The 23,914-nt window shown below is 50.3% G+C and overlaps 1 protein-coding gene and 1 long non-coding RNA gene across 8 annotated transcripts in view; both read left to right on the forward strand.

The window, feature by feature from the left end:
- The first annotated feature begins 933 nt into the window (after nt 1–933).
- LOC140424818 (uncharacterized) overlaps nt 934–23,914 on the forward strand; it is a 223,961-nt gene continuing 200,980 nt past the window's right edge. For all 7 annotated transcript variants that reach the window (XM_072508275.1, XM_072508279.1, XM_072508276.1 and 4 more), the window contains exon 1: nt 934–1,583. In XM_072508275.1, the coding sequence (XP_072364376.1) occupies nt 1,186–1,583 (398 nt within the window). In that variant the 5' untranslated portion in view covers nt 934–1,185. The remainder of the gene's footprint in view (nt 1,584–23,914) is intronic.
- Nucleotides 10,237–23,030, forward strand: LOC140424820 (uncharacterized). The gene is made up of 2 exons (XR_011947695.1): nt 10,237–11,012; nt 21,527–23,030. It is a non-coding gene; the product is annotated as an uncharacterized lncRNA (long non-coding RNA).

Genomic DNA, 23,914 nt, shown 5'->3' on the forward strand with positions numbered 1-23,914 from the left:
CTACCTGTTAAGTGAGCTAAAGGCGACATGAGGAAAAAATGTTTTAATGCAAGCAGTATCCTAGGCTTTAATAAGAATGGCATGGAGTACAAGAACAAAGTTATGTTGAACTTTTATAAGACACAAGACCTCAGCTGGAGTATTGTGTACAGTTCTGGGTGCCACACTTTAGGAGGGATGTGAGCACACTGAGCAAGTGCAGAGGGGTTTACAAGTATGGTTCCAGGGATGGAAACTTCAACTATGAAGATAGATTGGAGAGAAGGCTAAGAGAAGAATTGAAAATATATTAAAAATCAGGAGGGGGATGGACAGAGAATGGGGAGAAATTGTCCCCGCTCCTAAAAGCACGAGGGTACAGATTTGAAGAAGCAAATGTGATGTGAGAGAAAAGAGTTTCACACAGTCAGTGTTTTGGGTCTGGAATGCACTGCCTGGAAGTGTGGGCGAGGAAGCAGGCTCAACGACGCATTGGATGATTAATTGAATAGAAACAGTTTGCAGAGTCACAGGGAAAAGGCTAGTGGAGATGGCACGAAGTCAGTTTGCTCATTCGGAGAGCCGGGTACGGACACGATGGGCCGAATGGTCCTACTTCTACAGCGGTGGCAAATTCCGTGGCCAAGTCGCCGGCGGCTTTGAAATCGGAATTGAATAAGTATGTGGACAGAAAATAGAAATGCACGGGTGTGGCGGTAGTCTGGGCGGGGGAGACGAGGCAGGAGGATCTCGGTGTTCCAGCAGCGAGCTGGCAGGGAGGCCAAGGGGCCGAGCGGCCTCCTCCGAGAGCGGCCGGGAGCGACTCCTATTGGTTTGGAAGGTGGGCGGGGCCGCACTCGTTGTTGTGATGACGCGCCGCTCGTCTCCCAGCGACAGGCCTGACGAACAAAGGAGGCGCGCAGGCGCAAACGGGGGGATGGGGGGCCGGCAACGGGGAGTGGGGGAGGTGGCGAGAGACCCTCACTCACCATGGCAACGGCTAACTTCCAGGCCGGATCCACCGCTTTATTATAAATATATAATCTCCATCCAAAATCTGTAGTGGTGGCGGGTGGGGGGGAGGAGGAACGTAAGGATATCATTCATAAATAGAGAGAGAGGGGGGCATCCGCTCTCCCCTCCTCCCCCACCGCTCACACGGGGAGGCTGGGCCCGGGGAGCAAAGCGATGAGAAGAGACTGAGGGATGGCACCGAGCAGCTCTGGCCTCTTGACCCTGGTGGCTTCGTGCCTGTTGCTTTGGCGCTGCTCGGCAGCCAGGAAGACGATGGTGGTGCTGCACCACAACATCTCGAACGAGGGGCAGCAGCCGCCGCCCGTGGCGCCGCAGGCCGTGTGCCCGGAGCTGTGCCGCTGCTACATCAACATCCTGTCCTGCCACCCGGCCGGCAAGCCGGTGGGCTCGCACAGCCACGACGCCGCCACCGGCCTGCTGGAGCCCGGCCCCACCGACGACAGCGGCAAGTCGCCGCACTCCAAAAACCACAACACCACGGCGGAGGAGGGCACGGACATTCTCACTGAAGTGCCCCAAGGGATCAGAGGCACCATGTCTGGCAATGTCCTGACACCATTCTCTGTATTGTAGGTTTTCATATCCACTTATTCTTCATTTTGTGTGTTTTCCTTTCGTAGTGGTGCTGTTAAACACGTTTGTCCTTGTTCATGAGTCACCAAAAGGTAGCATGCCAGGTGTACAGTTTTGGTCTCTTTATCTAAGGAAGGATATACTTTCCATAGAGGAAGCGCAACGTTGGTTCACCAGACTATTCCCTGGGATGTGGGGATTATCTTCCGAGGAGAGATTGAGGAAAGTGAGCCTTGTGTTCTCTAGAGTTTCGAGGAATGAGAGGTGATCGCATTGAAATGTACAGGGTGGATGTAGGATGTTTCCCCTGGCTCGTGAGTCTAGAACCGGGGGACGCAGTCTCAGAATAAGGGATAAGCCATTTCAGACTGGGATGAGGAGCAATTTCTTTGCTCAAAGAGTGGTGAAACAAATTCTCTACTCCAGAGGGCTGTGGAAACTTAATCATTGAGCATGTTCAAGACTGAAATCTACAGATTTCTGGTGAGTAGTGACATCAAAGGGTATGGAGATAGTATGGGAAAATGGTGTTGAGGTAGACAAATCAGCCATGATCGAATTGAATGGAGGAACAGGTTTAACACACTGAATGTTGCTATGTTCCTAAACTATGCTAAGTTTCATTTGACATTAAATGTTTTAAAATCCATGTGTTTAAAAGTGTTCTAATAGCTACTTCAATAATGTCATCTTCAATTTACGCGCATTATAGGAAAACGTCATGCAACCCATCCAGCTCACTTCATTCTTGCTGACTGTTTCATTCTACAATGTATCATAATTCCAAATGCCCAAACCATTGTGCTTTTCTTGACGAATTGGAAAAGGATCATAATTTGCATTATCATTCACGTTGCCATTTTTGTGTTGATTAGCAGTAGTTTTGTGTAAACTGCAAAGGTAGCCCTGTAAACCTGGAGATTCTGGAGTGTTTTAATGCCTTTAGGTATGAATCCAGCAAGATTATTCCCATTCAGTCAGCTTTTATGAAACTGTTGCACTTTATTGCACATGTCAACAGCATTACAGAAGACTTTGCATTTACAGAATCACAAAGTACAGTGCAGAAGAGGCCCTTCGGTCCATTGAGTCTGCACCAATACCTACCTATTCCTATTTGCCAGCATTTGGCCCATAGTCTTGACTGCTATAACGTGCCATGTGTTCATCCAGGTACTTTTATAAAGGATGTGAGGCAACGTGCCCCTGCCAGTGCATTCCAGACCGTCACAACCCTCTGGGTAAAATTTTTTTTCCCTCACATCCCTGCTAAACCTGCCCTTCACCTTGAATTTGTGTCCCCTCATGATCAACGAAGGAGAACAGCTGCTCCCTATCTGCCCTGTCCATGCCCCTCATAATCATGTACACCTGGATCAGGTCACCCCTCAGTCTTTCTGCTCTAATGAAAACAACCCTCTCTTCACAACTTAAAATGTTCCATCCCAGGCCAGATCCTGGTGATTCTCCTCTGCATCCAATCCAGTGCAATCACATCCTTTCTATAATGTGGCGACCAGAATTGCACACCACTACTCCAGCTGTGGCCTCACCAAAGTTCCATACAACTCCACCATGACCTCCCTGCTTTTGTAATCTATGCCTCAATTGATAAAGGCAAGTGTCACATATGCCTTTTTCACTATCCTTTAACCTGCCAACCCTCTTTCTGAGATTTAAAGAAAAAATAAAAAAAATTCTTTATTCTCCTTTTTCACATTTTCTCCCAAATTTATACCCACCAACCCCAAACATTAGCCCGCATGTTCACATAAACAAATGACAAAAAGGAATCAGGAATCACCCATAGTCACCATCAACACACACCGCCCCACCCAACCCCCCCCCAACTAATGTTCAATGTTATCCAGTTCTTGAAAGTGCATAATGAATAATGCCCATGAATGGGGGGGGGGCAGCACAGTAGCATTGTGGGTAGCACAATTGCTTCACAGCTCCAGGGTCCCAGGTTCGATTCCGGCTTGGGTCACTGTCTGTGCGGAGTCTGCACATCCTCCCCGTGTGTGCGTGGGTTTCCTCCGGGTGCTCCGGTTTCCTCCCACAATCCAAAGATGTGCAGGTTAGGTGGATTGGCCATGATAAATTGCCCTTAGTGTCCAAAATTGCCCTTAGTGTTGGCTGGGTTGTTGGGTTGTGGGGATAGGGTGGAGGTGTGGACCTCGGGTAGGGTTCTCTTTCCAAGAGCCGGTGCAGACTCGATGGGCCGAATGGCCTCCTTCTGCACTGTAAATTCTATGTAGAACCCCGCCATTGGCTTTTCACAGTAACTTCATTTGAAACCTACTTGTGACAATAAGCGATTTTCATTTCATTTCATTTTCATTTCATTTCATTTCTTCCCCTCAGTTCAAACTTAACCTTCTCAAGAGTCAAGAATTCCAACAAGTACCCCCGCCATGCCAGGGCACAGGGTGGAGAAGTTGCTCTCCATCCCATCAGGATCCGCCTTAGGGCGATCAACGAGGCCAAGGCTACAACATCTGCCTTCGCACCCATTTCCAACCCTGGCTGGTCCGACACCCTGAATATGGCCACCCGGGGGCCCGGGTCCAGTTTCATGTGCATCACTTTAGAAATTACCCTAAAAACTTCCTTCCAGTAATCCTCTAGCTTTGGACAGGACCAAAACATATGAACGTGATTAGTAGGGCCCCCCACCCGCAATGTTCACACACATCTTCTACTCCTTCAAAGAATCGTCTCGCCCTCGCGAGGTGTGCTCTGTATACCACCTTCAGCTGTATCAGCCCCCACCTCGCGCACGTGGTGGAAGCATTCACTCTCTGGAGCACCTCACACCAGAACCCCTCCATATCCTCTCCCAACTCTTCCTCCCACTTTGCTTTGATCCCTTCCAGTGGTGCCTCCTCCTCTTCCAAAATAGCTCCATAAACAGCTGATACTATCCCCTCCCCCAGTCCCCTGTCGTCTGCACCTCCTCCAGCAATGTGGAGGCCGGCTCCTCCGGGAAGTTCTGTATCTCCTTTCAGGCAAAATCTCGAAGCTGGATGTATCTAAACATTTCTTCCTGCTCCAGCCCATACTTCGCTTCCAGCTCCTTCACTCCTGCAAACCGACCCCGAAGAAACAAATCCCCTTCTCCTCCCATTTCCGAAAATTTCCATCCCACCTCCCTGGTTCAAATCTGGTTCCCCCCGAATCGGCATTTCTCTTGTCCCTGCCCCCAACCCGAAGTGTTGGAGAAACTGCCTCCCAAATTCTCAATGAAGCTATTATTACCGAACTCTCTGAGTACTTCCCCGGGGCTCTCTGGAGAGGCACTGTTGCTAGTGCTTTCAATCCCGGCCTCCTGCACAAACTCTCCTCCATTCTGACCCATTGGGGATCAACCCCTTTTACCCAGCTCCGCACCTTCTCCACATTCGCCGCCCAGTAGAAATACATCAGGTTCGGAAGACCCAAACCCCCTGCCTGCCTTCCCCTCTGTAGTAGCACCTTTCTAACTCTGGTCACCTTCCCTCCCCATATGAACCACGTAACCCTTCCCTCAATCGCCCTGAAAAAAGCCTTTGGCAGGAAAATCGGCAGGCATTGAAAAATATACAGAAATCCCGGCAACACGTTAATTTTAACCGCCAGTACCCGACCCGCCAGTGACAGAGGGAGACTGTCCCACCTTGCCAGATCATCTTTCACTCTCCCCACCAAACTAGAAATGTTGTACCTGCGGAGCGCCCCCCCCCCCCCCCCCCCCCAATCCCGGGCAACCTGCACCCCCAGGTACCGAAAGTGAGCCCCTGCCCTACAGAATGGCAGCCCCCCCACCCAGCCGAGACACCACAGAATACTCACTCTTGTCCAGATTTAGTTTGTACCCCGAGACAGACCCAAACACTCGAAGCAGCTCCAGTATTCCCCCTATCGATGCACTCTGTTACTACATGTATAACAGCAAGTCATCAGCGTATAAGGACACCCTATGCTCTTACCCCCCCCCGCACTATTCCTTTCCATACCGCCGAACCTCTTAATGCGATGGCCAACGGCTCAATCGCGAGTGCAAACAGCAGGGGGGACATAGGACATCCCTGCCTAGTCCCACGGTGGACCTGGAGCTGATGTTGTTTGTGCGGACACTCGCCCTCGGCTCCTTGTATAGTAGCTTTACCCCGTTTACAAACCTTGGTCCAATCCCAAATCGCTCCTGAACTGCCATCAAGTACCCCCATTCTACCCGGTCGAACGCCTTCTCAGCATCCAATGCCACAACCACCTCTGTTTCCTTCCCCTCTGCCGGTGCCATAATGACATTCAATGCCCTTCTAATGTTTGAAAAGAGCTGCCTCCCTCTAATGAACCCCGTCTGATCTTCACCTATCACCTTCGGAAGGCACTCCTCCAGCCTACCCGCCAGTACCTTCGCCAATACTTTTGCGTCCACATTCAGAAGTGATATGGGCCAATACGACCCACACTCCGTCGGATCCTTATCTTTTTTTAGTAACGGGGAAATCGATGCCTGCCCCAAAGTTTGTGGCAACACCCCCTTCCCTATCGCCTCTTCAAACATCCCCACCATCAGGGGTGCCAACTTATCCTTGAATTTTTTATAATATTCCACCGGAAACCCATCCAGCCCCACCACCTTCCCCGACTGCAGTCTCCCAATCGCATCCTTTATCTCCTGCTCCACTATCGCTCCTTCTAATGTAGCCCTGTCCCCCTCCCCTAACCTCGGGTACTCCAACCCATCTAGAAATTCCTGCATCTCACGATCTCCCCCCAGGTGGCTCTGACCTGTACAACCTCTCATAAAATTCCTCAAAAACCTTGTTCATCAGATCAGGAGCCACCACCAACTTCCCTGCCCGATCCCTCACCTGCACCATTTCCCTTGCCACCGCTTTCCTCTGGAGCCCTATCTCCATGTTCGTAAACTGCATCCATTGCTCATCTCAGTTGGCGCACCGCCTTCCTGGTAGATAGTCGGTCAAAGCTCGTTTGTAATTCCTTCCTCTTTTCCAGCTTTGCTGGGTCCCCATCCTCTGCATAACTCCTATCTACCTCCAACGTCTCATCTATTACTCTCTGCCACTCCAACCTCTCCTCTTTGTCCATCCTGGCCTGAAACAAAATCATCACCCCCCTCACCACCGCCTTTAGAGCCTCCCAGACGACCGCCTTCGACACCTCACCCGTACAGTTGAAACCTACATATTCCTTAATTACCTTTTCAATTTTGTCACAGAACACCTGGTCCCCAAAAGTCCCACATCTAATTTCAACCTCTGCGCTACCCCCTTCTCCAGCACCATATCCAACCTATGCGGAGCATGATTTGACACTGCAATTCCCGAGTATTCCGACCCCTTAACCCCAGCCAGCAAAGCCTTCCCACCACGTAAACGTTGATCAGCGAATATACCTTATGGACTGCTGAGAAAAACGAGTACTCCCGATCCCTCGGGTGCAGAAACATCCAAGGGCCAACCCCTCCCATTTCCACCATTAGCCCAGCAGTGTGTGTCCAAGTCGGGGATGGGCCAAAACACCTTCTTTGCAAATCCCAATTGGGGCCGTGTACACTTAACAGCGCCACTAACCTCCCCTCCAGCGCCCCTGTCACAATCACATATCCCCCCCCCCCCCCGATCTGACACCACCTTCTCCATCTGGAAGCGTAATCTTTTGCTGACCATTACCGCTACCCCTTGAGCCCTTCCGTCAAGTCCAGAGTGAAACACCTGACTAACCCAGACCTTTTTAAGTCTCACCTGGTCCATCCCCCTCAAGTGAGTCTCCTGCAGCATTGCTACATCGGCATTCAAACTTTTAAGATGCGCAAGCACCCTTGACCGGACCTCCTAACCCCCTCATGTTCCACGTAACTATCCTAACTGGGGGTCTCTCACTTTGCTCGGAGTCCTCTGTTGACCTCCACCACCCTCCGCAGCTCGTCCCCCATCGAGGTGAGCTGGTCGCTGTGCTGCGACGCGGCCTCCTCCACTTCCTTCATCTTCTTGCCCAGCTCTCTCACCTCGGCCGATGTCTTTGCCACAGCTACTCTCACCTCCTCCAATGACTTCAATGTGACCGCCATCTCCTTCCTCAAAGCCTCCATGTGCCTCGCAAACTGCTTTTCCAGCTCCACCGCCATCACCTCGGTCATCGTCTCCACCGTAAGCAGTGCGGCCCCACCATGTGGTCCGACCGCCGCCATCTTGTCAGCACTTTTGTTCGTCCTCTCATTCAACGGCGAGCCCGCGTTTCCTCCCTTCCTTGACGCTGCTTTTTGCATCCTTTTAACGGTTTATTATTTTTCCTTTTTCTCACCCATCCTTCCTTCTTCAATCTCAAATTTCTTTAAAACTTCTTTCTCTTCTTTTTATTTTGTATACCTCCAGAATTTCCCTGGGACCGGGCTTCAGTCTTCTTACCACATTTTAGGTGGGAGCCATCCGATGTGGGACATCTCACCTAGATCGTGCCATTAGGGGGGAACAAAGTCGCGATCCCTGCTCCTCCTCCATGTGCAGCCGCTCCGCCGAACCCACCGGGCTCCCTCTTTCAGAGATATATGGGCAAACACACCCAGTGTCATGCTGTTCATTTAATACTTCCTTGTCAAATTTCTCCTTCCGAAGTGTATCACCTCACGTTGCAGGGTTAAATTCCATCTGCCACTTTTCTGCCCTTTTGACCATCCCGTCAATATCTTCCTGTAACCCAAGGCACTCAACCTCACTATTAATTACCTGGCCAATCTTTGTCTCATTTGCAAACTTCCTAATCCTAGCCCTCACATAGTCGTTTGTATAAATGACTAATGGGGGAATCAGCACAGATCCCTGTGGTACGCCACTGGACACTAGCTTCCAGTCAGTAAAACAGCCGTCTGTTATCACCCTCTTTCTCCTACAAAGCCAATTTTGAATCCACCTTATCAAATTACCCTGTATCTCAGGAGCATCAGCCATCTTTATAAGTCTTCCATGTGGGACCTTGTCAAATGTTTTGCTGAAATCCATATGAACTAAATCCATATGAACTACATCAACTGCACTATCCACATCTACACACACACACACACCTGGTCACCTCAAAAAAAATTCAATCAAAGTTGATAGGCATGACCTCCATCTGACAAAGTCATGCTGACTATCCTTGATTAAACCTTGTCTCTCAAAGAGGAGATAGATTATCTCCTTCAGAATTTTTTCCAATTGTTTCCCTTCCTTACCACTGACATGAGACTCATTGGTCTGTTGTTCCCTGGCTTATCTCTACAACCTTTCTTAAATAGTGGAACCACATTTGATGTTCTCCAGTCCTCTGGCACCTCTCCTGTGGCCAGAGAGGAATATAATATTTGGGTCCGAGGCCCTGCAATCTCCTCCTTTGCCTCCCAGAGCAGCCTGAGATACAATTCATCTGGACCTGAGGTTTTTCTACTTTTCAGCCTGCCAAAACCGCCAATATGTTGTCTTGTCACTCCCTATGTCAGTTTTCTCAAGAACCTCAATCTCCATACTTATCTTATTCTCTTGGTTGAAGACAGATGTGAAATATTTGTTTCACACCCTATCAATGTCCTCTGGCAATCCCACAGATTGCCCCTTGGACCCTAATGGGCTCTACTCTATCCCTGGTTATCCTCTTTCCATATGGGCGGCACAGTGGTTAGCACTGCTGGTTCACAGCTCCAGGGTCCCGGGTTCAAGTCCAGCCTCGGCTGACTGTGAGGAGTTTGTACTTTCTCCCCGTGTCTGTGTTGGTTTCCTCTGGGTACTCCAGCTTCCTCCCACAGTCCAAAGATGTGCAAGTTAGGTGGATTGACCATACTAATTTGCCCCTTAGTGTCATGAAGGTTAAACGGGGTTAATGGGTTACGAAGATAGGGTGGAGATATGGGCTTAAGTGGGGTGCTTCCAGGGGCCAGTGCAGACTCGATGGGCCAAATGGCCTCCTGCACTATAGGGATTCTGTGAATATATACTTAAGAATATCTTGAGATTTTCCCTACTTTTACCAGCCAGAGCTTTCTCATATCCCCCTCGTTGCTCTTCTAATTGCTTTCTTTAGCTCCGCCCCCACTCTCTGTACTCCACTAATGCCTCGGTTGATTTGCTCCCTTCATAGTTGCGAAAAGCCTCTTTTCCTTCTCATTGTATCCTGAATATCACTGGTCATCCATGGTACTTTGGGTTTGTTACTCCTGCCTATCACCCTAGAAGAAACATGCTGGACCTGTACCCTACCCATTTCCTTTTTGAATGCCCCCTCTACTGCTCTTCATAGCACCTGCTTAAGTAAAACTGACAAGCATTTTGCAAGAGAAAGGCATTAGAAAACTAGCCTTTGCCTGAATATATAATTAATTATAGAATTTTCAGCGTCATGAGGAATTATAAGTTAATAACATGAGTAATGGGTTGATAAAATTGGTGTCATTGCAAAAATATTTGGAACGTTGAAGTGCTCTATTTTTTTTTTAAACAAACAATTTTATTGAGGTATTTTTTGGCATTGTAAACAGTTACAGATTACAGAAATATGCAAACATCAACGAAAAACCAACACTTCAACTAAACCATCATGCACATACCCACTCCTCTCCCATAGACACTACCCACCTATTTATCCCTCCTACTCTACTCTAATCCACCCCACCCCCCCCCCCCTGCTGACGTTCACTTTCCCGCGAAGAAGTCGATGAATGGTTGCCACCTTCGGGCGAACCCCAATACAGGTCCCCTCAAGGCGAACTTGATTTTTTTCCATTACCCAGAAAACCTGACATGTCCGAAAGCCATAGTTCGGTCTTCGGGGGTTTTGAGTCCCTCCATGCCAGCAGTATTTGACGCCGGGCTATCAGGGAAGCAAAGGCCAGAACATCGGCCTCTTTCTCCCCTGGATTCCCGGGTCTTCCGAAACCCTGAACATTACCACCTCTGGACTCCTCATCATCCTTGTTTGCAGCGCCCGGGACATGACCCCCGCAAATCCCTCCCAGTACCCCCTAAGCTTAGGGCACACCCAAAACATGTGAACGTGGTTCGCTGGTCCTCCCGCGCATCTAGCGGACTTGTCCTCTACCCCAAAGAATTTGCTCATCCGAGCCACCGTCATGTGGGCCCGGTGAACGACCTTAAACTGAATCAGGCTGAGCCTGACACATGTTGCGATTGAGTTTACCCTACTCAGGGCTTCCGCCCATACCCCGTTCTCCGCCCATACCCCGTCCTCCATCTCCCCGCCGAGCTCCTCCTCCCATTTGAGTTTCAGTTCCTCCGTCTGGGACTCTTCTCCCTTCATGAGCACCTTGTAAATATCCAAGACTCTACCCTCTCCTCCTTCTCCTCTAGAGACTATTCTGTCCTGGATCCCTATTGGCGGGAGGCGTGGGAAAGATGTGACCTGTCTGCGTACCAAGTCCCGCACCTGTAAGTACCTAAAGTAATTTCCCCTTTCCAGCCCAGCTTTCTCCTCCAACTCCCTCAAACTCGCAAAGTTCCCCTCCAGGAACATATTGTCCACCCTCCTCACCCCTGCCCGCCGCCATGTTCGAAACTTCCATCCATGTTCCCGGGGGCGAATCGATGGTTATCACAAATTCGAGCCCAGACCGACGCACCCACCTCCCCTGCATGCTTTCTCCACTGGCTCCAAATCCACAGTGCCGCCCCCACTTCCGGGCTGGTGGAGTACCTGGCCGGCGCAAGCGGTAGGGGAGCCGTGACCAGGGCTGCCAAACTGGTGCCCCTGCACGAAGCCGCCTCCACCCGCTTCCAGATAGACCGCATACCCATCATCCACTTCCTTATCATGGCTATGTTAGCCGCCCACTAGTAGTAGATCAGATTCGGCAATGCCAGTCCCCCCTCGCTGCGGCTCCTTTCAAGCATCGCCAACCTCACCCGCGGGGATTTTCCCACCCAGACAAAGCTCATGATGATTTTGCCGGTCCTTTTGAAGAAGAACCGTGGAATAAAGATCGGGAGGCACTCGAAGATGAACAGGAATCTAGGGAGGATTGTCATCTTTACCGTCTGCACCCTCCACGCAAGTGACAGTGGGAGTGCATCCCATCTCCGAAACTCCCTCTTCATTTGTTCCACCACTCTAGTCAAATTTAACTGATGTAACCTGCCCTAGTCTTGTGCCACCTGTATCCCCAAGTACCAGAAACTTTCCCCAACCAGCCTAAATGGCAGCTCCTTCAGCTTATTCTCCTGGCCCCTTGCCTGCACTACAAACATCTCATTCTTGGCCATATTTAATTTGTACCCTGAGAACCAGCCAAACTTCTTCAATGTTTCCAGTACATTTTCCATCCGGTACAGGAGCAGGTCATCCACATAGAGAGAGACCCTGTACTCCACCTCCCCCTAGTCATTCCCTTCCACCCCTTCGCAGCTCTCAGCGCAATCGCCAATAGTTCTATGGCCAGCACGAACAGCAACGGGGAGAGTGGGTATCCCTGTCTGGTCCTGCGATGTAGTCTGAAGTAATCTGACATTATCCTGTTCGTCCTTGCGCTAGCTTTTGGGGCCTGGTACAATAGTCTGACCCAATTAACCAGTCCCTCCCCAAACCCAAACTGTCCGAGTACCTCCCACAAATAGTCCCACTCCACCCGGTCGAAGGCCTTCTCAGCGTCCATTGCCACCACTACCTCCACCTCCTTGCCCGTCGGGGGCATCATAATCACATTAAGCAATCTTTTCAAGTTGGCTGTCAGCTGCCTGCCTTTCACAAACCCTGTTTGGTCATCCCCAATCACCTCCGGTACGCGGTCCTCAATTCTAATCGCCAGGACCTTGGCCAGGAGCTTGGTGTCCACATTGATCAGGGAGATTGGCCTGTATGACCCGCAGGATTCCGGGTCCTTGTCCCGCTTTAATATCAGCGAAATGGTGGCTTGCGACATCGTCGGAGGCAGGGTCCTTCTGTCCTTCGCCTCATTAAACACCCTAGTCAGGACCGGTCCCACTATCTCCAAGAACTTTTTGTAAAACTCTACTGGGTATCCATCTGGTCCCAGGGCTTTCCCCGACTGCATGGCCTTTCGGCCCCCCCAGTACCTCCTCCGCTCTAATCGGGGCCCCCACCCCGCCCACCCGTCCCCCTACTTTTGGGAAGGTTAGTCCGTCCAGGAACCGTTTTAGCTCCTCCGGGGGCTCTGAAGTGTAAAGCTTACTATAATAGTCCCGTAATTCAGTACTGATGGGTCCTCCACTCTGCTCCCCTTCCCGTCCACCACTCTACTTATTTCCATGGCCGCCTCCCTCTTCCTGAGTTGCTGTGCTGGCAATCTGCTGGCCTTCTCCCCATGCTCAGACACCACTCCCCTTGCCTTCCTAAGTTGTTCCACGGCCCTACTTGTGGACAGCATCCCCAGTTCCGCCTGCAGTCTCCGTCTTTCCCTGAGTAGGTCCTCCCCCGGGGATCCCGCATACTCCTCGTCTATCTGGTGAATCTCCTTAACCAATCTATCCATTTCTGCTCTGTCCGCCCTATCCCTGTGAGCCCAAATTGAGATCAGCTCCCCACTCACTACTGCCTTCAGCGCCTCCCACAGGGTCGCTGCTGAAACCTCCCCCGTATCGTTCACCTGCAAGTAACTTTGCATACACCTCCGCAGTCTCTCACGTATCCCCTCCTCCGACAACAATCCTCCGTCTAACCTCCATTGCGGGCGTTGGTAATTCGCTCCCCCGACCTGCAGGTCCACCCAATGTGGGGCATGGTCCGAAATAGTGATTGCCGAGTATTCCGTATTCTTTACCTCCCCTACACAGTCCCTGCTCAAGATAAAGAAATCAATCCTAGAGTGTACTTTATGAACATGCGAGTAGAACGAGTAGCCCCTTCCCGTCGGCTGTCTGGCTCTCCAAGGGTCCACTGCCCCCATTTGCTCCATGAACCCTTTCAGCTCCCTTGCCATTGCTGGGAGCCTACCCGTTCTGGGACCTGACCGGTCTAGCCCCGGGTCGAGGACCGTATTAAAGTCCCCCCATCATCAACTTGCGTGAGTCTAGGTCTGGGATCTTCCCCAGCACTCTTTTAATAAAGTCAGCGTCGTCCCAGTTCGGAGCATGTATGTTCACCAGCACCACTCTCCTCCCCTCCAGCTTGCCCCTTACCACAAGGAATCTGCCCCAGCCGTCTGCGATTACGCCCTCCGCCTCAAATTGAACCCGCTTATTTATCATAATCGCTACCCCCCTGGACTTGGAGTCCAAGCCCGAGTGGAAGACCTGGCTGATCCAGCCCTTCCTTGGCCTAGTCTGGCCAGACACTTTCAAATGTGTCTCCTGTAACAAAATTACGTCCGCCTTTAGAGCCCGCAAATGACTGGCCCATTTAATCCTCTGACATTCCAGGTGATCAGCCTGGTTGGGGGGCACACTGGCCCCCCCACGCCGGTCAGCCATAACCTTTCTTGGGCACACCCCCGGCCCATGCGCCGCGCCGCTCTTGGCTCGCCTCTTGGCCACCTCCACCCCCTACCTCCTCTCCATTACCTACTTCAAACCCCTCCCACATCAGCAGAATAACCCCCCCCCCCCCCCCCCCCCTCCTCCTAGCAACATCTCCCGATAGCCCCACCCCTGCCATCTACTGGCTGTATTCACCCCCCCCCCCCCCCCCCACCTGACTCCCTTGACTAGCCAATCTGCTAGCCCGGTGACTCATCCCTCAGGCGCCCCCTTGTCTCACTCCCATTGTTTCCCCGACCTCATCGCCCCACTCATCAACACACCATCCCCCACTCCGACCCACTGGAGCAGTCTCACTAAAATGGGAAAGATCAAACAAGATGGAAACATCAAACAGCACCGTGAGGCTGCTCCAGGTACAATACAGTTCCAGCTGTATACACCGATGAGTGTTAACCCACATCCCTTTCTGAGCATTAATAAAATAGCAACACAGTAACACAGTACCCGTATATCACCCACACGAAACAAACATAAAAACCATAGACATAAAAAAAACCCCCAACCAACATCTTTAATCCCCATTGCTTACCGGCCACCTTTATGTTACAATGAAGGCTCCAGCACACCCAGAAAACACGACGAAAGGTACCAACAACAGCAGAAAAAAGAGAAAAGAAATAAAAAAGAGCATACGAGAGGGGCATCCCCTCCCCTCCCGTAGGCAAAAGCTGCCCAAAAATACAACACATGGCACCTTTTAAAGCAGTAAACAGTCGACTGTCAATCCAGGCACAGTAGGCACCCCCCCAAACGGTAACTCTCGGACCCTAGCTTGCGTCCATGGGTCCTTTTTTCGGGACCAGCCACTGATCCCTCGCGAAGTCCATCGCTTCTTCGGGCTCAGAGAAGTAGTGGTGTTGGCCCTGATGCGTGACCCAAGACAAGCCGGGAAGAGCAGACCAAACTTCACGTGCTTTTTAATAACACCTCCTTTTTTTAAAAAATAATATTTTATTGAAAATTTTTGGTCAACCAACACAGTACATTGTGCATCCTTTACACAACATTGTAACAATACAGATAATAATGACCTTTTTTAAATTTAAACAAAAACAACAACAAATAAATAAATATTAAATAACAAAAAAAATAAAAATAAAAACTAGCCCTAATTGGCAACTGCCTTGTCTCAGGCCCCCCCATCCTCCCCACTCCCATCCCCCCCCATCCCTCCCCCCCCCCCCAAGTCCTGGGCCGCTGCTGCTGCCTTCTTTGTTCTCCCCTATCTATCTTTCCGCAAGATATTCGACGAACGGTTGCCACCGCCTAGTAAACCCTTGAGCCGACCCCCTTAGGACGAACTTAATCCGCTCTAACTTTATGAGCCCCGCCATATCATTTATCCAGGTCTCCACCCCCGGGGGCTTGGCTTCTTTCCACATTAGCAATATTCTGCGCCGGGCTACTAGGGACGCAAAGGCCAAAACATCGGCCTCTTTCGCCTCCTGCACTCCCGGCTCTTGTGCAACCCCAAATATAGCCAACCCCCAGCTTGGTTCGACCCGGACTCCTACTACTTTCGAAAGCACCTTTGTCACCCCCATCCAAAACCCCTGTAGTGCCGGGCATGACCAAAACATATGGGTATGATTCGCTGGGCTTCTCGAGCACCTCGCACACCTATCCTCCACCCCAAAAAATTTACTGAGCCGTGTTCCAGTCATATGTGCCCTGTGTAATACCTTAAACTGAATCAGGCTTAGCCTGGCGCACGAGGACGACGAGTTTACCCTGTTTAGGGCATCTGCCCACATCCCCTCCTCAATCTCCTCCCCTAGCTCTTCTTCCCATTTCCCTTTTAGTTCGTCCATCATAGTCTCCCCTTCGTCTCTCATTTCCCTATATATATCCGACACCTTACCGTCCCCCACCCATTTCTTTGAGATGACTCTGTCCTGCACCTCTTGTGTCGGGAGCTGCGGGAATTCCCTCACCTGCTGCCTCGCAAAAGCCCTCAATTGCATGTACCTGAATGCATTCCCTTGGGGCAACCCATATTTCTCGGTCAGCGCTCCCAGACTCGCAAACTTCCCATCCACAAATAGATCTTTCAATTGCGTTATACCTGCTCTTTGCCACATTCCATATCCCCCATCCATTCCCCCCGGGCCAAACCTATGGTTGTTTCTTATCGGGGACCCCCCCAGTGCTCCGGTCTTTCCCCTATGTCGTCTCCACTGTCCCCAAATCTTCAGTGTAGCTACCACCACCGGACTCGTGGTATAGTTCCTTGGTGAGAACGGCAATGGGGCTGTCACCATAGCCTGCAGGCTGGTCCCCCTACAGGACGCCCTCTCTAATCTCTTCCACGCCGCTCCTTCCTCCTCTCCCATCCACTTACTCACCATTGAAATATTAGCGGCCCAATAATACTCACTTAGGCTCGGTAGTGCCAGCCCCCCCCTATCCCTACTACGCTGTAAGAATCCCTTCCTCACTCTCGGAGTCTTCCCGGCCCAAACAAAACCCATGATACTCTTTTCTATCCTTTTGAAAAAAGCCTTCGTGATCACCACCGGGAGACACTGAAACACAAAAAGGAATCTCGGGAGGACCACCATCTTAACTGCCTGCAGCCTCCCTGCCATTGACAATGCTACCATATCCCATCTCTTGAAATCTTCCTCCATCTGTTCCACCAACCGCGTCAAATTTAGCCTGTGCAATGTGCCCCAATTCTTAGCTATCTGGATCCCCAGGTAACGAAAGTCTCTTGTTACCTTCCTCAACGGTAGGTCTTCTATTTCTCTACTCTGCTCCCCTGGATGCACCACAAACAGCTCACTCTTTCCCATGTTCAATTTATACCCTGAAAAATCCCCAAACTCCCCAAGTATCCGCATTATTTCTGGCATCCCCTCCGCTGGATCCGCCACATATAGTAGCAGATCATCCGCATATAAAGATACCCGGTGTTCTTCTCCTCCCCTAAGTATTCCCCTCCATCCCTTGGAACCTCTCAGCGCTATCGCCAGGGGCTCAATCGCCAGTGCAAACAGTAATGGGGACAGAGGACATCCCTGCCTTGTCCCTCTATGGAGCCGAAAATATGCCGATCCCCGTCCATTCGTGACCACACTCGCCACTGGGGCCCTATACAACAGCTGCACCCATCTAACATACCCCTCTCCGAACCCAAATCTCCTCAACACCTCCCACAGATAATCCCACTCCACTCTATCAAATGCTTTCTCGGCATCCATCGCCACTACTATCTCCGTTTCACCCTCTGGTGGGGCCATCATCATTACCCCTAACAACCTCCGTATGTTCGTGTTCAGCTGTCTCCCCTTCACAAACCCAGTTTGGTCCTCATGAACCACCCCCGGGACACATTCCTCTATTCTCATTGCCATTACCTTGGCCAAGACCTTGGCATCTACATTGAGGAGGGAGATTGGTCTGTAGGACCCGCATTGTAGCGGATCCTTTTCCTTCTTTAAAAGAAGCGATATCGTTGCTTCTGACATAGTCGGGGGCAGTTGTCCCCTTTCCTTTGCCTCGTTGAAGGTCCTCGTCAGTAGCGGGGCGAGCAAGTCCAAATATTTTCTGTAAAATTCAACTGGGAATCCGTCCGGTCCCGGGGCCTTTCCCGTCTGCATGTTCCTAATTCCTTTCACCACTTCTTCTACCGTGATCTGTGCTCCCAATCCCATCCTTTCCTGCTCTTCCACCTTGGGAATTTCCAGCCGATCCAAAAACTCCATCATTCTCTCCCTCCCATCCGGGGGTTGAGCTTCATACAATTTTTAATAAAATGTCTTAAACACTTCATTCACTCTCTCCGCTCCCCGCTCCGTCTCTCCATCTTCGTCTCTCACCCCCCCTATTTCCCTCACTGCTCCCCTTTTCCTCAATTGGTGTGCCAGCAATCTGCTCGCCTTCTCTCCATATTCATACTGTACACCCTGCGCCTTCCTCCATTGTGCCTCTGCAGTGCCTGTGGTCAGCAAGTCAAATTCCACATGCAGCCTTTGCCTTTCCCTATACAGTCCCTCCTCCGGTGCTTCCGCATACTGTCTGTCCACCCTCAAAAGTTCTTGCAACAACCGCTCCCGTTCCTTACTCTCCTGCTTCCCTTTATGTGTCCTTATTGATATCAGCTCCCCCCTAACCACCGCCTTCAACGCCTCCCAGACCACTCCCACCTGAACCTCCCCATTGTCATTGAGTTCCAAGTACTTTTCAATGCATCCCCTCACCCTTAAGCACACCCCCTCATCCGCCATTAGTCCCATATCCATTCTCCAGGGTGGACGCCCTCTTGTTTCCTCCCCTATCTCCAAGTCTACCCAGTGTGGGGCATGATCCGAAATGGCTATAGCCGTATATTCCGTTCCCCTCACCCTCGGGATCAATGCCCTACCCAACACAAAAAAGTCTATGCGTGAATAGACTTTATGGACATAGGAGAAAAACGAGAACTCCTTACTCCTAGGTCTACTGAATCTCCACGGGTCCACCCCTCCCATCTGCTCCATAAAATCCTTAAGCACCTTGGCTGCTGCCGGCCTCCTACCAGTCCTGGACTTCGACCTATCCAGCCTTGGTTCCAACACCGTGTTAAAGTCTCCCCCCATTATCAGCTTTCCGATCTCTAGGTCTGGGATGCGTCCTAGCATTCGCCTCATAAAATTGGCATCGTCCCAATTCGGGGCATACACGTTTACCAACACCACCATCTCTCCCTGTAATTTGCCACTCACCATCACGTATCTGCCCCCGTTATCCGCCACTATAGTCTTTGCCTCGAACATTACCCGCTTCCCCACTAATATAGCCACCCCCCTGTTTTTCGCATCCAGCCCCGAATGGAACACCTGCCCTACCCATCCTTTGCGCAACCTAACCTGATCTATCAGTTTCAGGTGCGTTTCCTGTAACATGACCACATCTGCTTTAAGTTTCTTAAGGTGTGCGAGTACTCGTGCCCTCTTTATCGGCCCGTTAAGCCCCCTCACGTTCCACGTGATCAGCCGAGTTGGGGGGCTTCCCACCCCCCCCCCCCCCCCCCCCCTTGCCGGTTAGCCATCATCTTTTTCCAGCTTCTCGCCCAGTTCCCACGCGGCTGTATTTCTCCCAGACGGTGCCCCCCCGCCCATCCTTTCCCGCACCCACTCCCCCCTTTCCCCAGCAGCAGCAACCCAGTAATTCCCCCCTCCCCCCCCCCCCCCCGCTAGACCCCCCGCTAGCGTAATTACTCCCCCCATGTTGCTCCCAGAAGTCAGCAAACTCTGGCTGACCTCGGCTTCCCCCCGTGCGGCGCCCCCTCCTTCCTGCTTCTCTATTCCCGCCATAATTATCATAGCGCGGGAACCAAGCCCGCGCCTCTCCCTCGGCCCCGCCTCCCATGGCCAACGCCCCATCTCCTCTCCCTCCCCACCTCCCCCATCACCACCTGTGGGAGAAAGAAAAGTTACCATACCGCAGGATTAATCATACAATCCCTCTTCGCCCCCCCCCCCCCCCCCCACTCGTCCCACCACTTTGTCCAAACGTTCATTTTCGTAGTCCAATCATTCCAATTTTTCTTCTACAATAAAAGTCCACGCTTCATCCGCCGTCTCAAAGTAGTGGTGCCTCCCTTGATATGTGACCCACAGTCTTGCCGGTTGCAGCATTCCAAACTTTATCTTTTTTTTGTGAAGTACCGCTTTGGCCCGATTAAAGCTCGCCCTCCTTCTCGCCACCTCCGCACTCCAATCTTGATAGACGCGGATCACCGCGTTCTCCCATTTACTACACCGAGTTTTCTTCGCCCATCTAAGGACCATTTCTCTATCCTTAAAACGGAGAAATCTCACCACTATGGCTCTGGGAGCTTCTCCTGCTCTCGGTCCTCGCACCATAACTCTGTATGCTCCCTCCACCTCCAACGGACCCGTCGGGGCCTCCACTCCCATTAACGAGTGCAGCATCGTGCTCACATATGCCCCGACGTCCGCCCCCTCCACACCTTCAGGAAGGCCAAGAATCCTCAAGTTGTTCCTCCTTGCGTTATTTTCCAGTGCCTCCAACCTCTCCACAGATCGTTTCTGGTGTGCCTCCTGTATCTCCGACTTCACCACCAGGCCCTGTATGTCGTTTTCATTCTCTGCTGCTTTCGCCTTCACGACCCGAAGCTCCTGCTCCTGGGTCTTTTGTTCCTCTTTCAGCCCTTCAATCGCCTGTAATATCGGGGCCAACAACTCTTTCTTCATTTCCTTTTTTATCTCCTCCACGCAGCGTTTCAAAAACTCTTGTTGTTCAGGGCCCCATATGAAACTGCCACCTTCCGACGCCATCTTGGTTTCTGCTTGCCTTCCTTGCCGTTGTTCCAAAGGATCCGCTGCAATCCGGCCACTTTCCTCTCCTTTTTCCATCAGTGTCCAGGGGGAACACCCTTCTGGTTTACCGCACGGTGTTTTCAGCCGTTAAAATTGCCGTTGGGGCTCCTATCAAGAGCCCAAAAGTCCGTTTCACAGGGAGCTGCCGAAACGTGCGACTCAGCTGGTCATCGCCGCACCCGGAAACCTAAATAACACCTCCTTAACTTGTTTAGAGGCTGCTCGACGACTGGCCACCTCCTGGCTTAGGTCCTGATAAATGCAAAGAATACTGTTCTCTTAGCGCTCTTTGCCCACTGCAACACCCGCTCCTTCTCCACAAACCTGTGGAACCTGATCACCATCGGCCAGGGTGGGGGGGGGGGGGGGGAACTCCCAGGACGCATCTGCCTCGCCTGTACCCTATGTACCCCCTCCAGCTCCGGTGGTCGCGGAAAGGCGTCAGCTCCCATCAGCTGCATCAACAGGTCAGCCACAAACGCTGTGGCATCTGCTCCCTCAGCCCCCTCCGGGAGGCCGATGATCCTCGGATTTTGTCTGCGGGCTCTATTTTCCAGCACCTCTACTCTGTCCAGCAGTCTTCTCTGTCTCTCCTTTAACCCATCGACTTTAGCGCAGCCATCGTCTGCGCGTTCGCCTGCTCCTCCACCGCCTCCCCAGCTCCTTAACTTTTTCGTCCTGGGCATCCAATCTCTGGTTCAATTGATCCACTGCCTTCTGAAGTGGGTCCAAGTTATCCCGCTTCAATTATTAAAAACTGCTTTTTATCACTTGCAGCATGTTTTCCAGCGCTTGCTGGATTGCCGGGTCCGTAGGTCCGCTATCTTTGCTCCCGGGTCAGCTTTCCCTGCACCTTGCCTTTATACCTTCCTCTCCCGTTTTCGCCGCTTTCTGCTGTCTGCGGTTCCATGCAGCTCTGCCCGTTCCTCAGCACCTCCGTGGCCACCTTTCCAGTGCTCCGCAGTCCCGCAAAACCGGGGAATCAGGTCCTCAAATCCCGCCCGAGTGAGAGCCACCAAATGTGCGGCTCACTCATTCATCGCCGCCACCAGAAGTGAAGTGCTCTATTTTGACTGTTGTGGTGTTGTACTTCATCTAGAAAAAGTTTTACATGTTTATTTACAGATACTTATAATGTGGAAGAATTGAAGCTGGGGACAGCACGGTAGCACAAGTGTGGCATTGTGGCTTCACAGCGCCAGGGTCCCAGGTTCGATTCCCTGCTGGGTCACTGTCTGTAGGTTCTCCTCGTGTGTGCATGGGTTTCCTCCGGGTGCTCCGGTTTCCTCCCACAGTCTAAAGACGTGCAGGTTAGGTGGATTGGCCATGATAAATTGCCCTTAGTGACCTAAAAGGTTAGGAGGGGTTATTGGGTTACGGGGATAGGATGGAAGTGAGGGCTTGGGTGGGTTGGTGCAGACTTGATGGGCCGACTGGCCTCATTCTGCAGTGTATGTTCTATGGGGACCTATGTGGGGTTGTGGGGCAAATGAGTCACACTGGTACAAGTCCAAAGTTGGAATTGTTTTGTTCATTGAAAACACAAATATGTTGAGTGTTCTCCCACCTGTGACTTGACTAGTCTGGGAGGGGAAGTCCTCTACCCATAGTTCCACATAAAATACTTGTGTATTCTCAGCTGAAAATTGGAGATCAGCAATATTACTGCTGGAAAAATAATGAAAGAGCAATTGGGAATTCTCAGAGATAAAGGGAAAAACTGAAATAAAGCAATAGTCAAATTAACGTTCCATTTTTTCAGGTATTATAAATCTTGTGCCTTCCTCCCGCCATCTTGTAAGATTTATTGTCTCAGTACTTTTCATTGTAACTTTCTATACCCTAAAGGAGACATTAAAGAGAATCGTCATTCAGATTCTATAATCTGGCCATCACCGTTTTCTTCAAGTACTGATTTTTGGTTTTCAATTGTTGTTTTATTTTTGTTTTTTCCACTCATAAGTAGAATTCTCAATGTCCAAAGTAAGAGTTTAGTCAATTAAAAAAAAAAAAATACTTGATCCACAAGAACATGATTTAAAAGTTTCAATTTATTGTCTTTTATGCCTCTTTAATGCCATATTAAATCTTTTACTCAAAGGACTCCACCTCCTTCTCAGACTTGGGCTTGGAGCTGTGGAATTACTGAATTGAACCAGTTGTATATTATTTAGACTTGGTAGTGTTTTCGTTTTCATTTGAGGCAAAAATTATTCCCAACATTTTATTTGCTGCTGCATCAGTTGAAAGTGAATCTTGTTTTTACTACTTAAAATGTAAATTAATTAATTTAATCCCCGATTTAATTGTTGCACATCCCTATTAAAAATGTAGATACCACCTTGTTGATCCTGTAAGTAATCCCAAAACCTTTGTGCTGGAGTAGTCTTACAATGCTCTATATCTAATGGTAGTGTAACACACATAATCTAGCCAACATATTGTGCCCATAATGTACTCTGCAATCTTTTTGGAGACTGACAAAAAAACATTTTTCGAACAACAGCTTTATTTTGAAGTATATGAACTTGCAGCACAGTAGTTATGCTTAAGATTCACTTCATTCTATCAGTATAGTTTGTTTTGGTGTAACACTGCAAAAGTAATAAACATGCTGTACAGCCCAACATTAATGAATCCATCTTCCTTGATTTTGCACAACATAACATCAGATTATTCCAATGCGTTCTCCTTCTGAGCTTGGTGACAACATGCAGCTACCATTTTCTCTTTCAGAACCTTTCTGTTTCTGTCTTTTTATCTTTCTGCATTCACTGACTGAGCTGAAATCCTTGTCCAATCTCAGTGCTACAGTCGCGTTTTAAACACTGGGGATGAAATACCGTATCGGAGTTCCTAATAGAAGACACAAGAAACTGAAGACTGGTTGTCCTCCTCGTTCTTTTCAAAGGCACATGAGAACCATGGAGTCAAGCCAAGAGAATTAAACCAGTGCCACCTCCTTATATGACTGGAAGGGGACCTTGAGGAGTCATTGTGGCAAGGACGCTGAGTGTACAGAATTATATTTCCCTCTGTAAATATGTATATGGGCAACGCTTCAGAAAGCCAGACCAGTCAAACAGCCTGTCGCCCTGAAGAGTGCAAAATTGACTTGGAACCATACAATGAGCAGGAGTAGGTCATTCAGCTGCTTGAGCCTGCTCAACCATTTAATCAGATCATGACTGATCTGATAGTGACCTCAAAACTGCATCCTATTTACCCCCAATAACTTATCACGCTCTTGCTTACCAAGAATCTATCCATCTCTACCTTAAAAATACAAAAGATTCTGCTTGCACCACCTTTTCAGGAAGAGAGTTCCAAAGACTCACGACTCCGAGAGAAAACATTTCACCTCACCTCCATTTTAAATGGGCATCCCCATATTTTTAATTGGTGACCCCTAGCTTTAGATTCTCCCACAAGAGGAAACTTCCTCTCCACATCAACTCTGTCGAGACCCCTCAGAGTTTTGTATGTTTCAATCGAGTCACCTCTTACTCTTCT

Source organism: Scyliorhinus torazame, chromosome 6, assembly GCF_047496885.1.
Source record: "Scyliorhinus torazame isolate Kashiwa2021f chromosome 6, sScyTor2.1, whole genome shotgun sequence".
Taxonomy (NCBI): domain Eukaryota; kingdom Metazoa; phylum Chordata; class Chondrichthyes; order Carcharhiniformes; family Scyliorhinidae; genus Scyliorhinus; species Scyliorhinus torazame.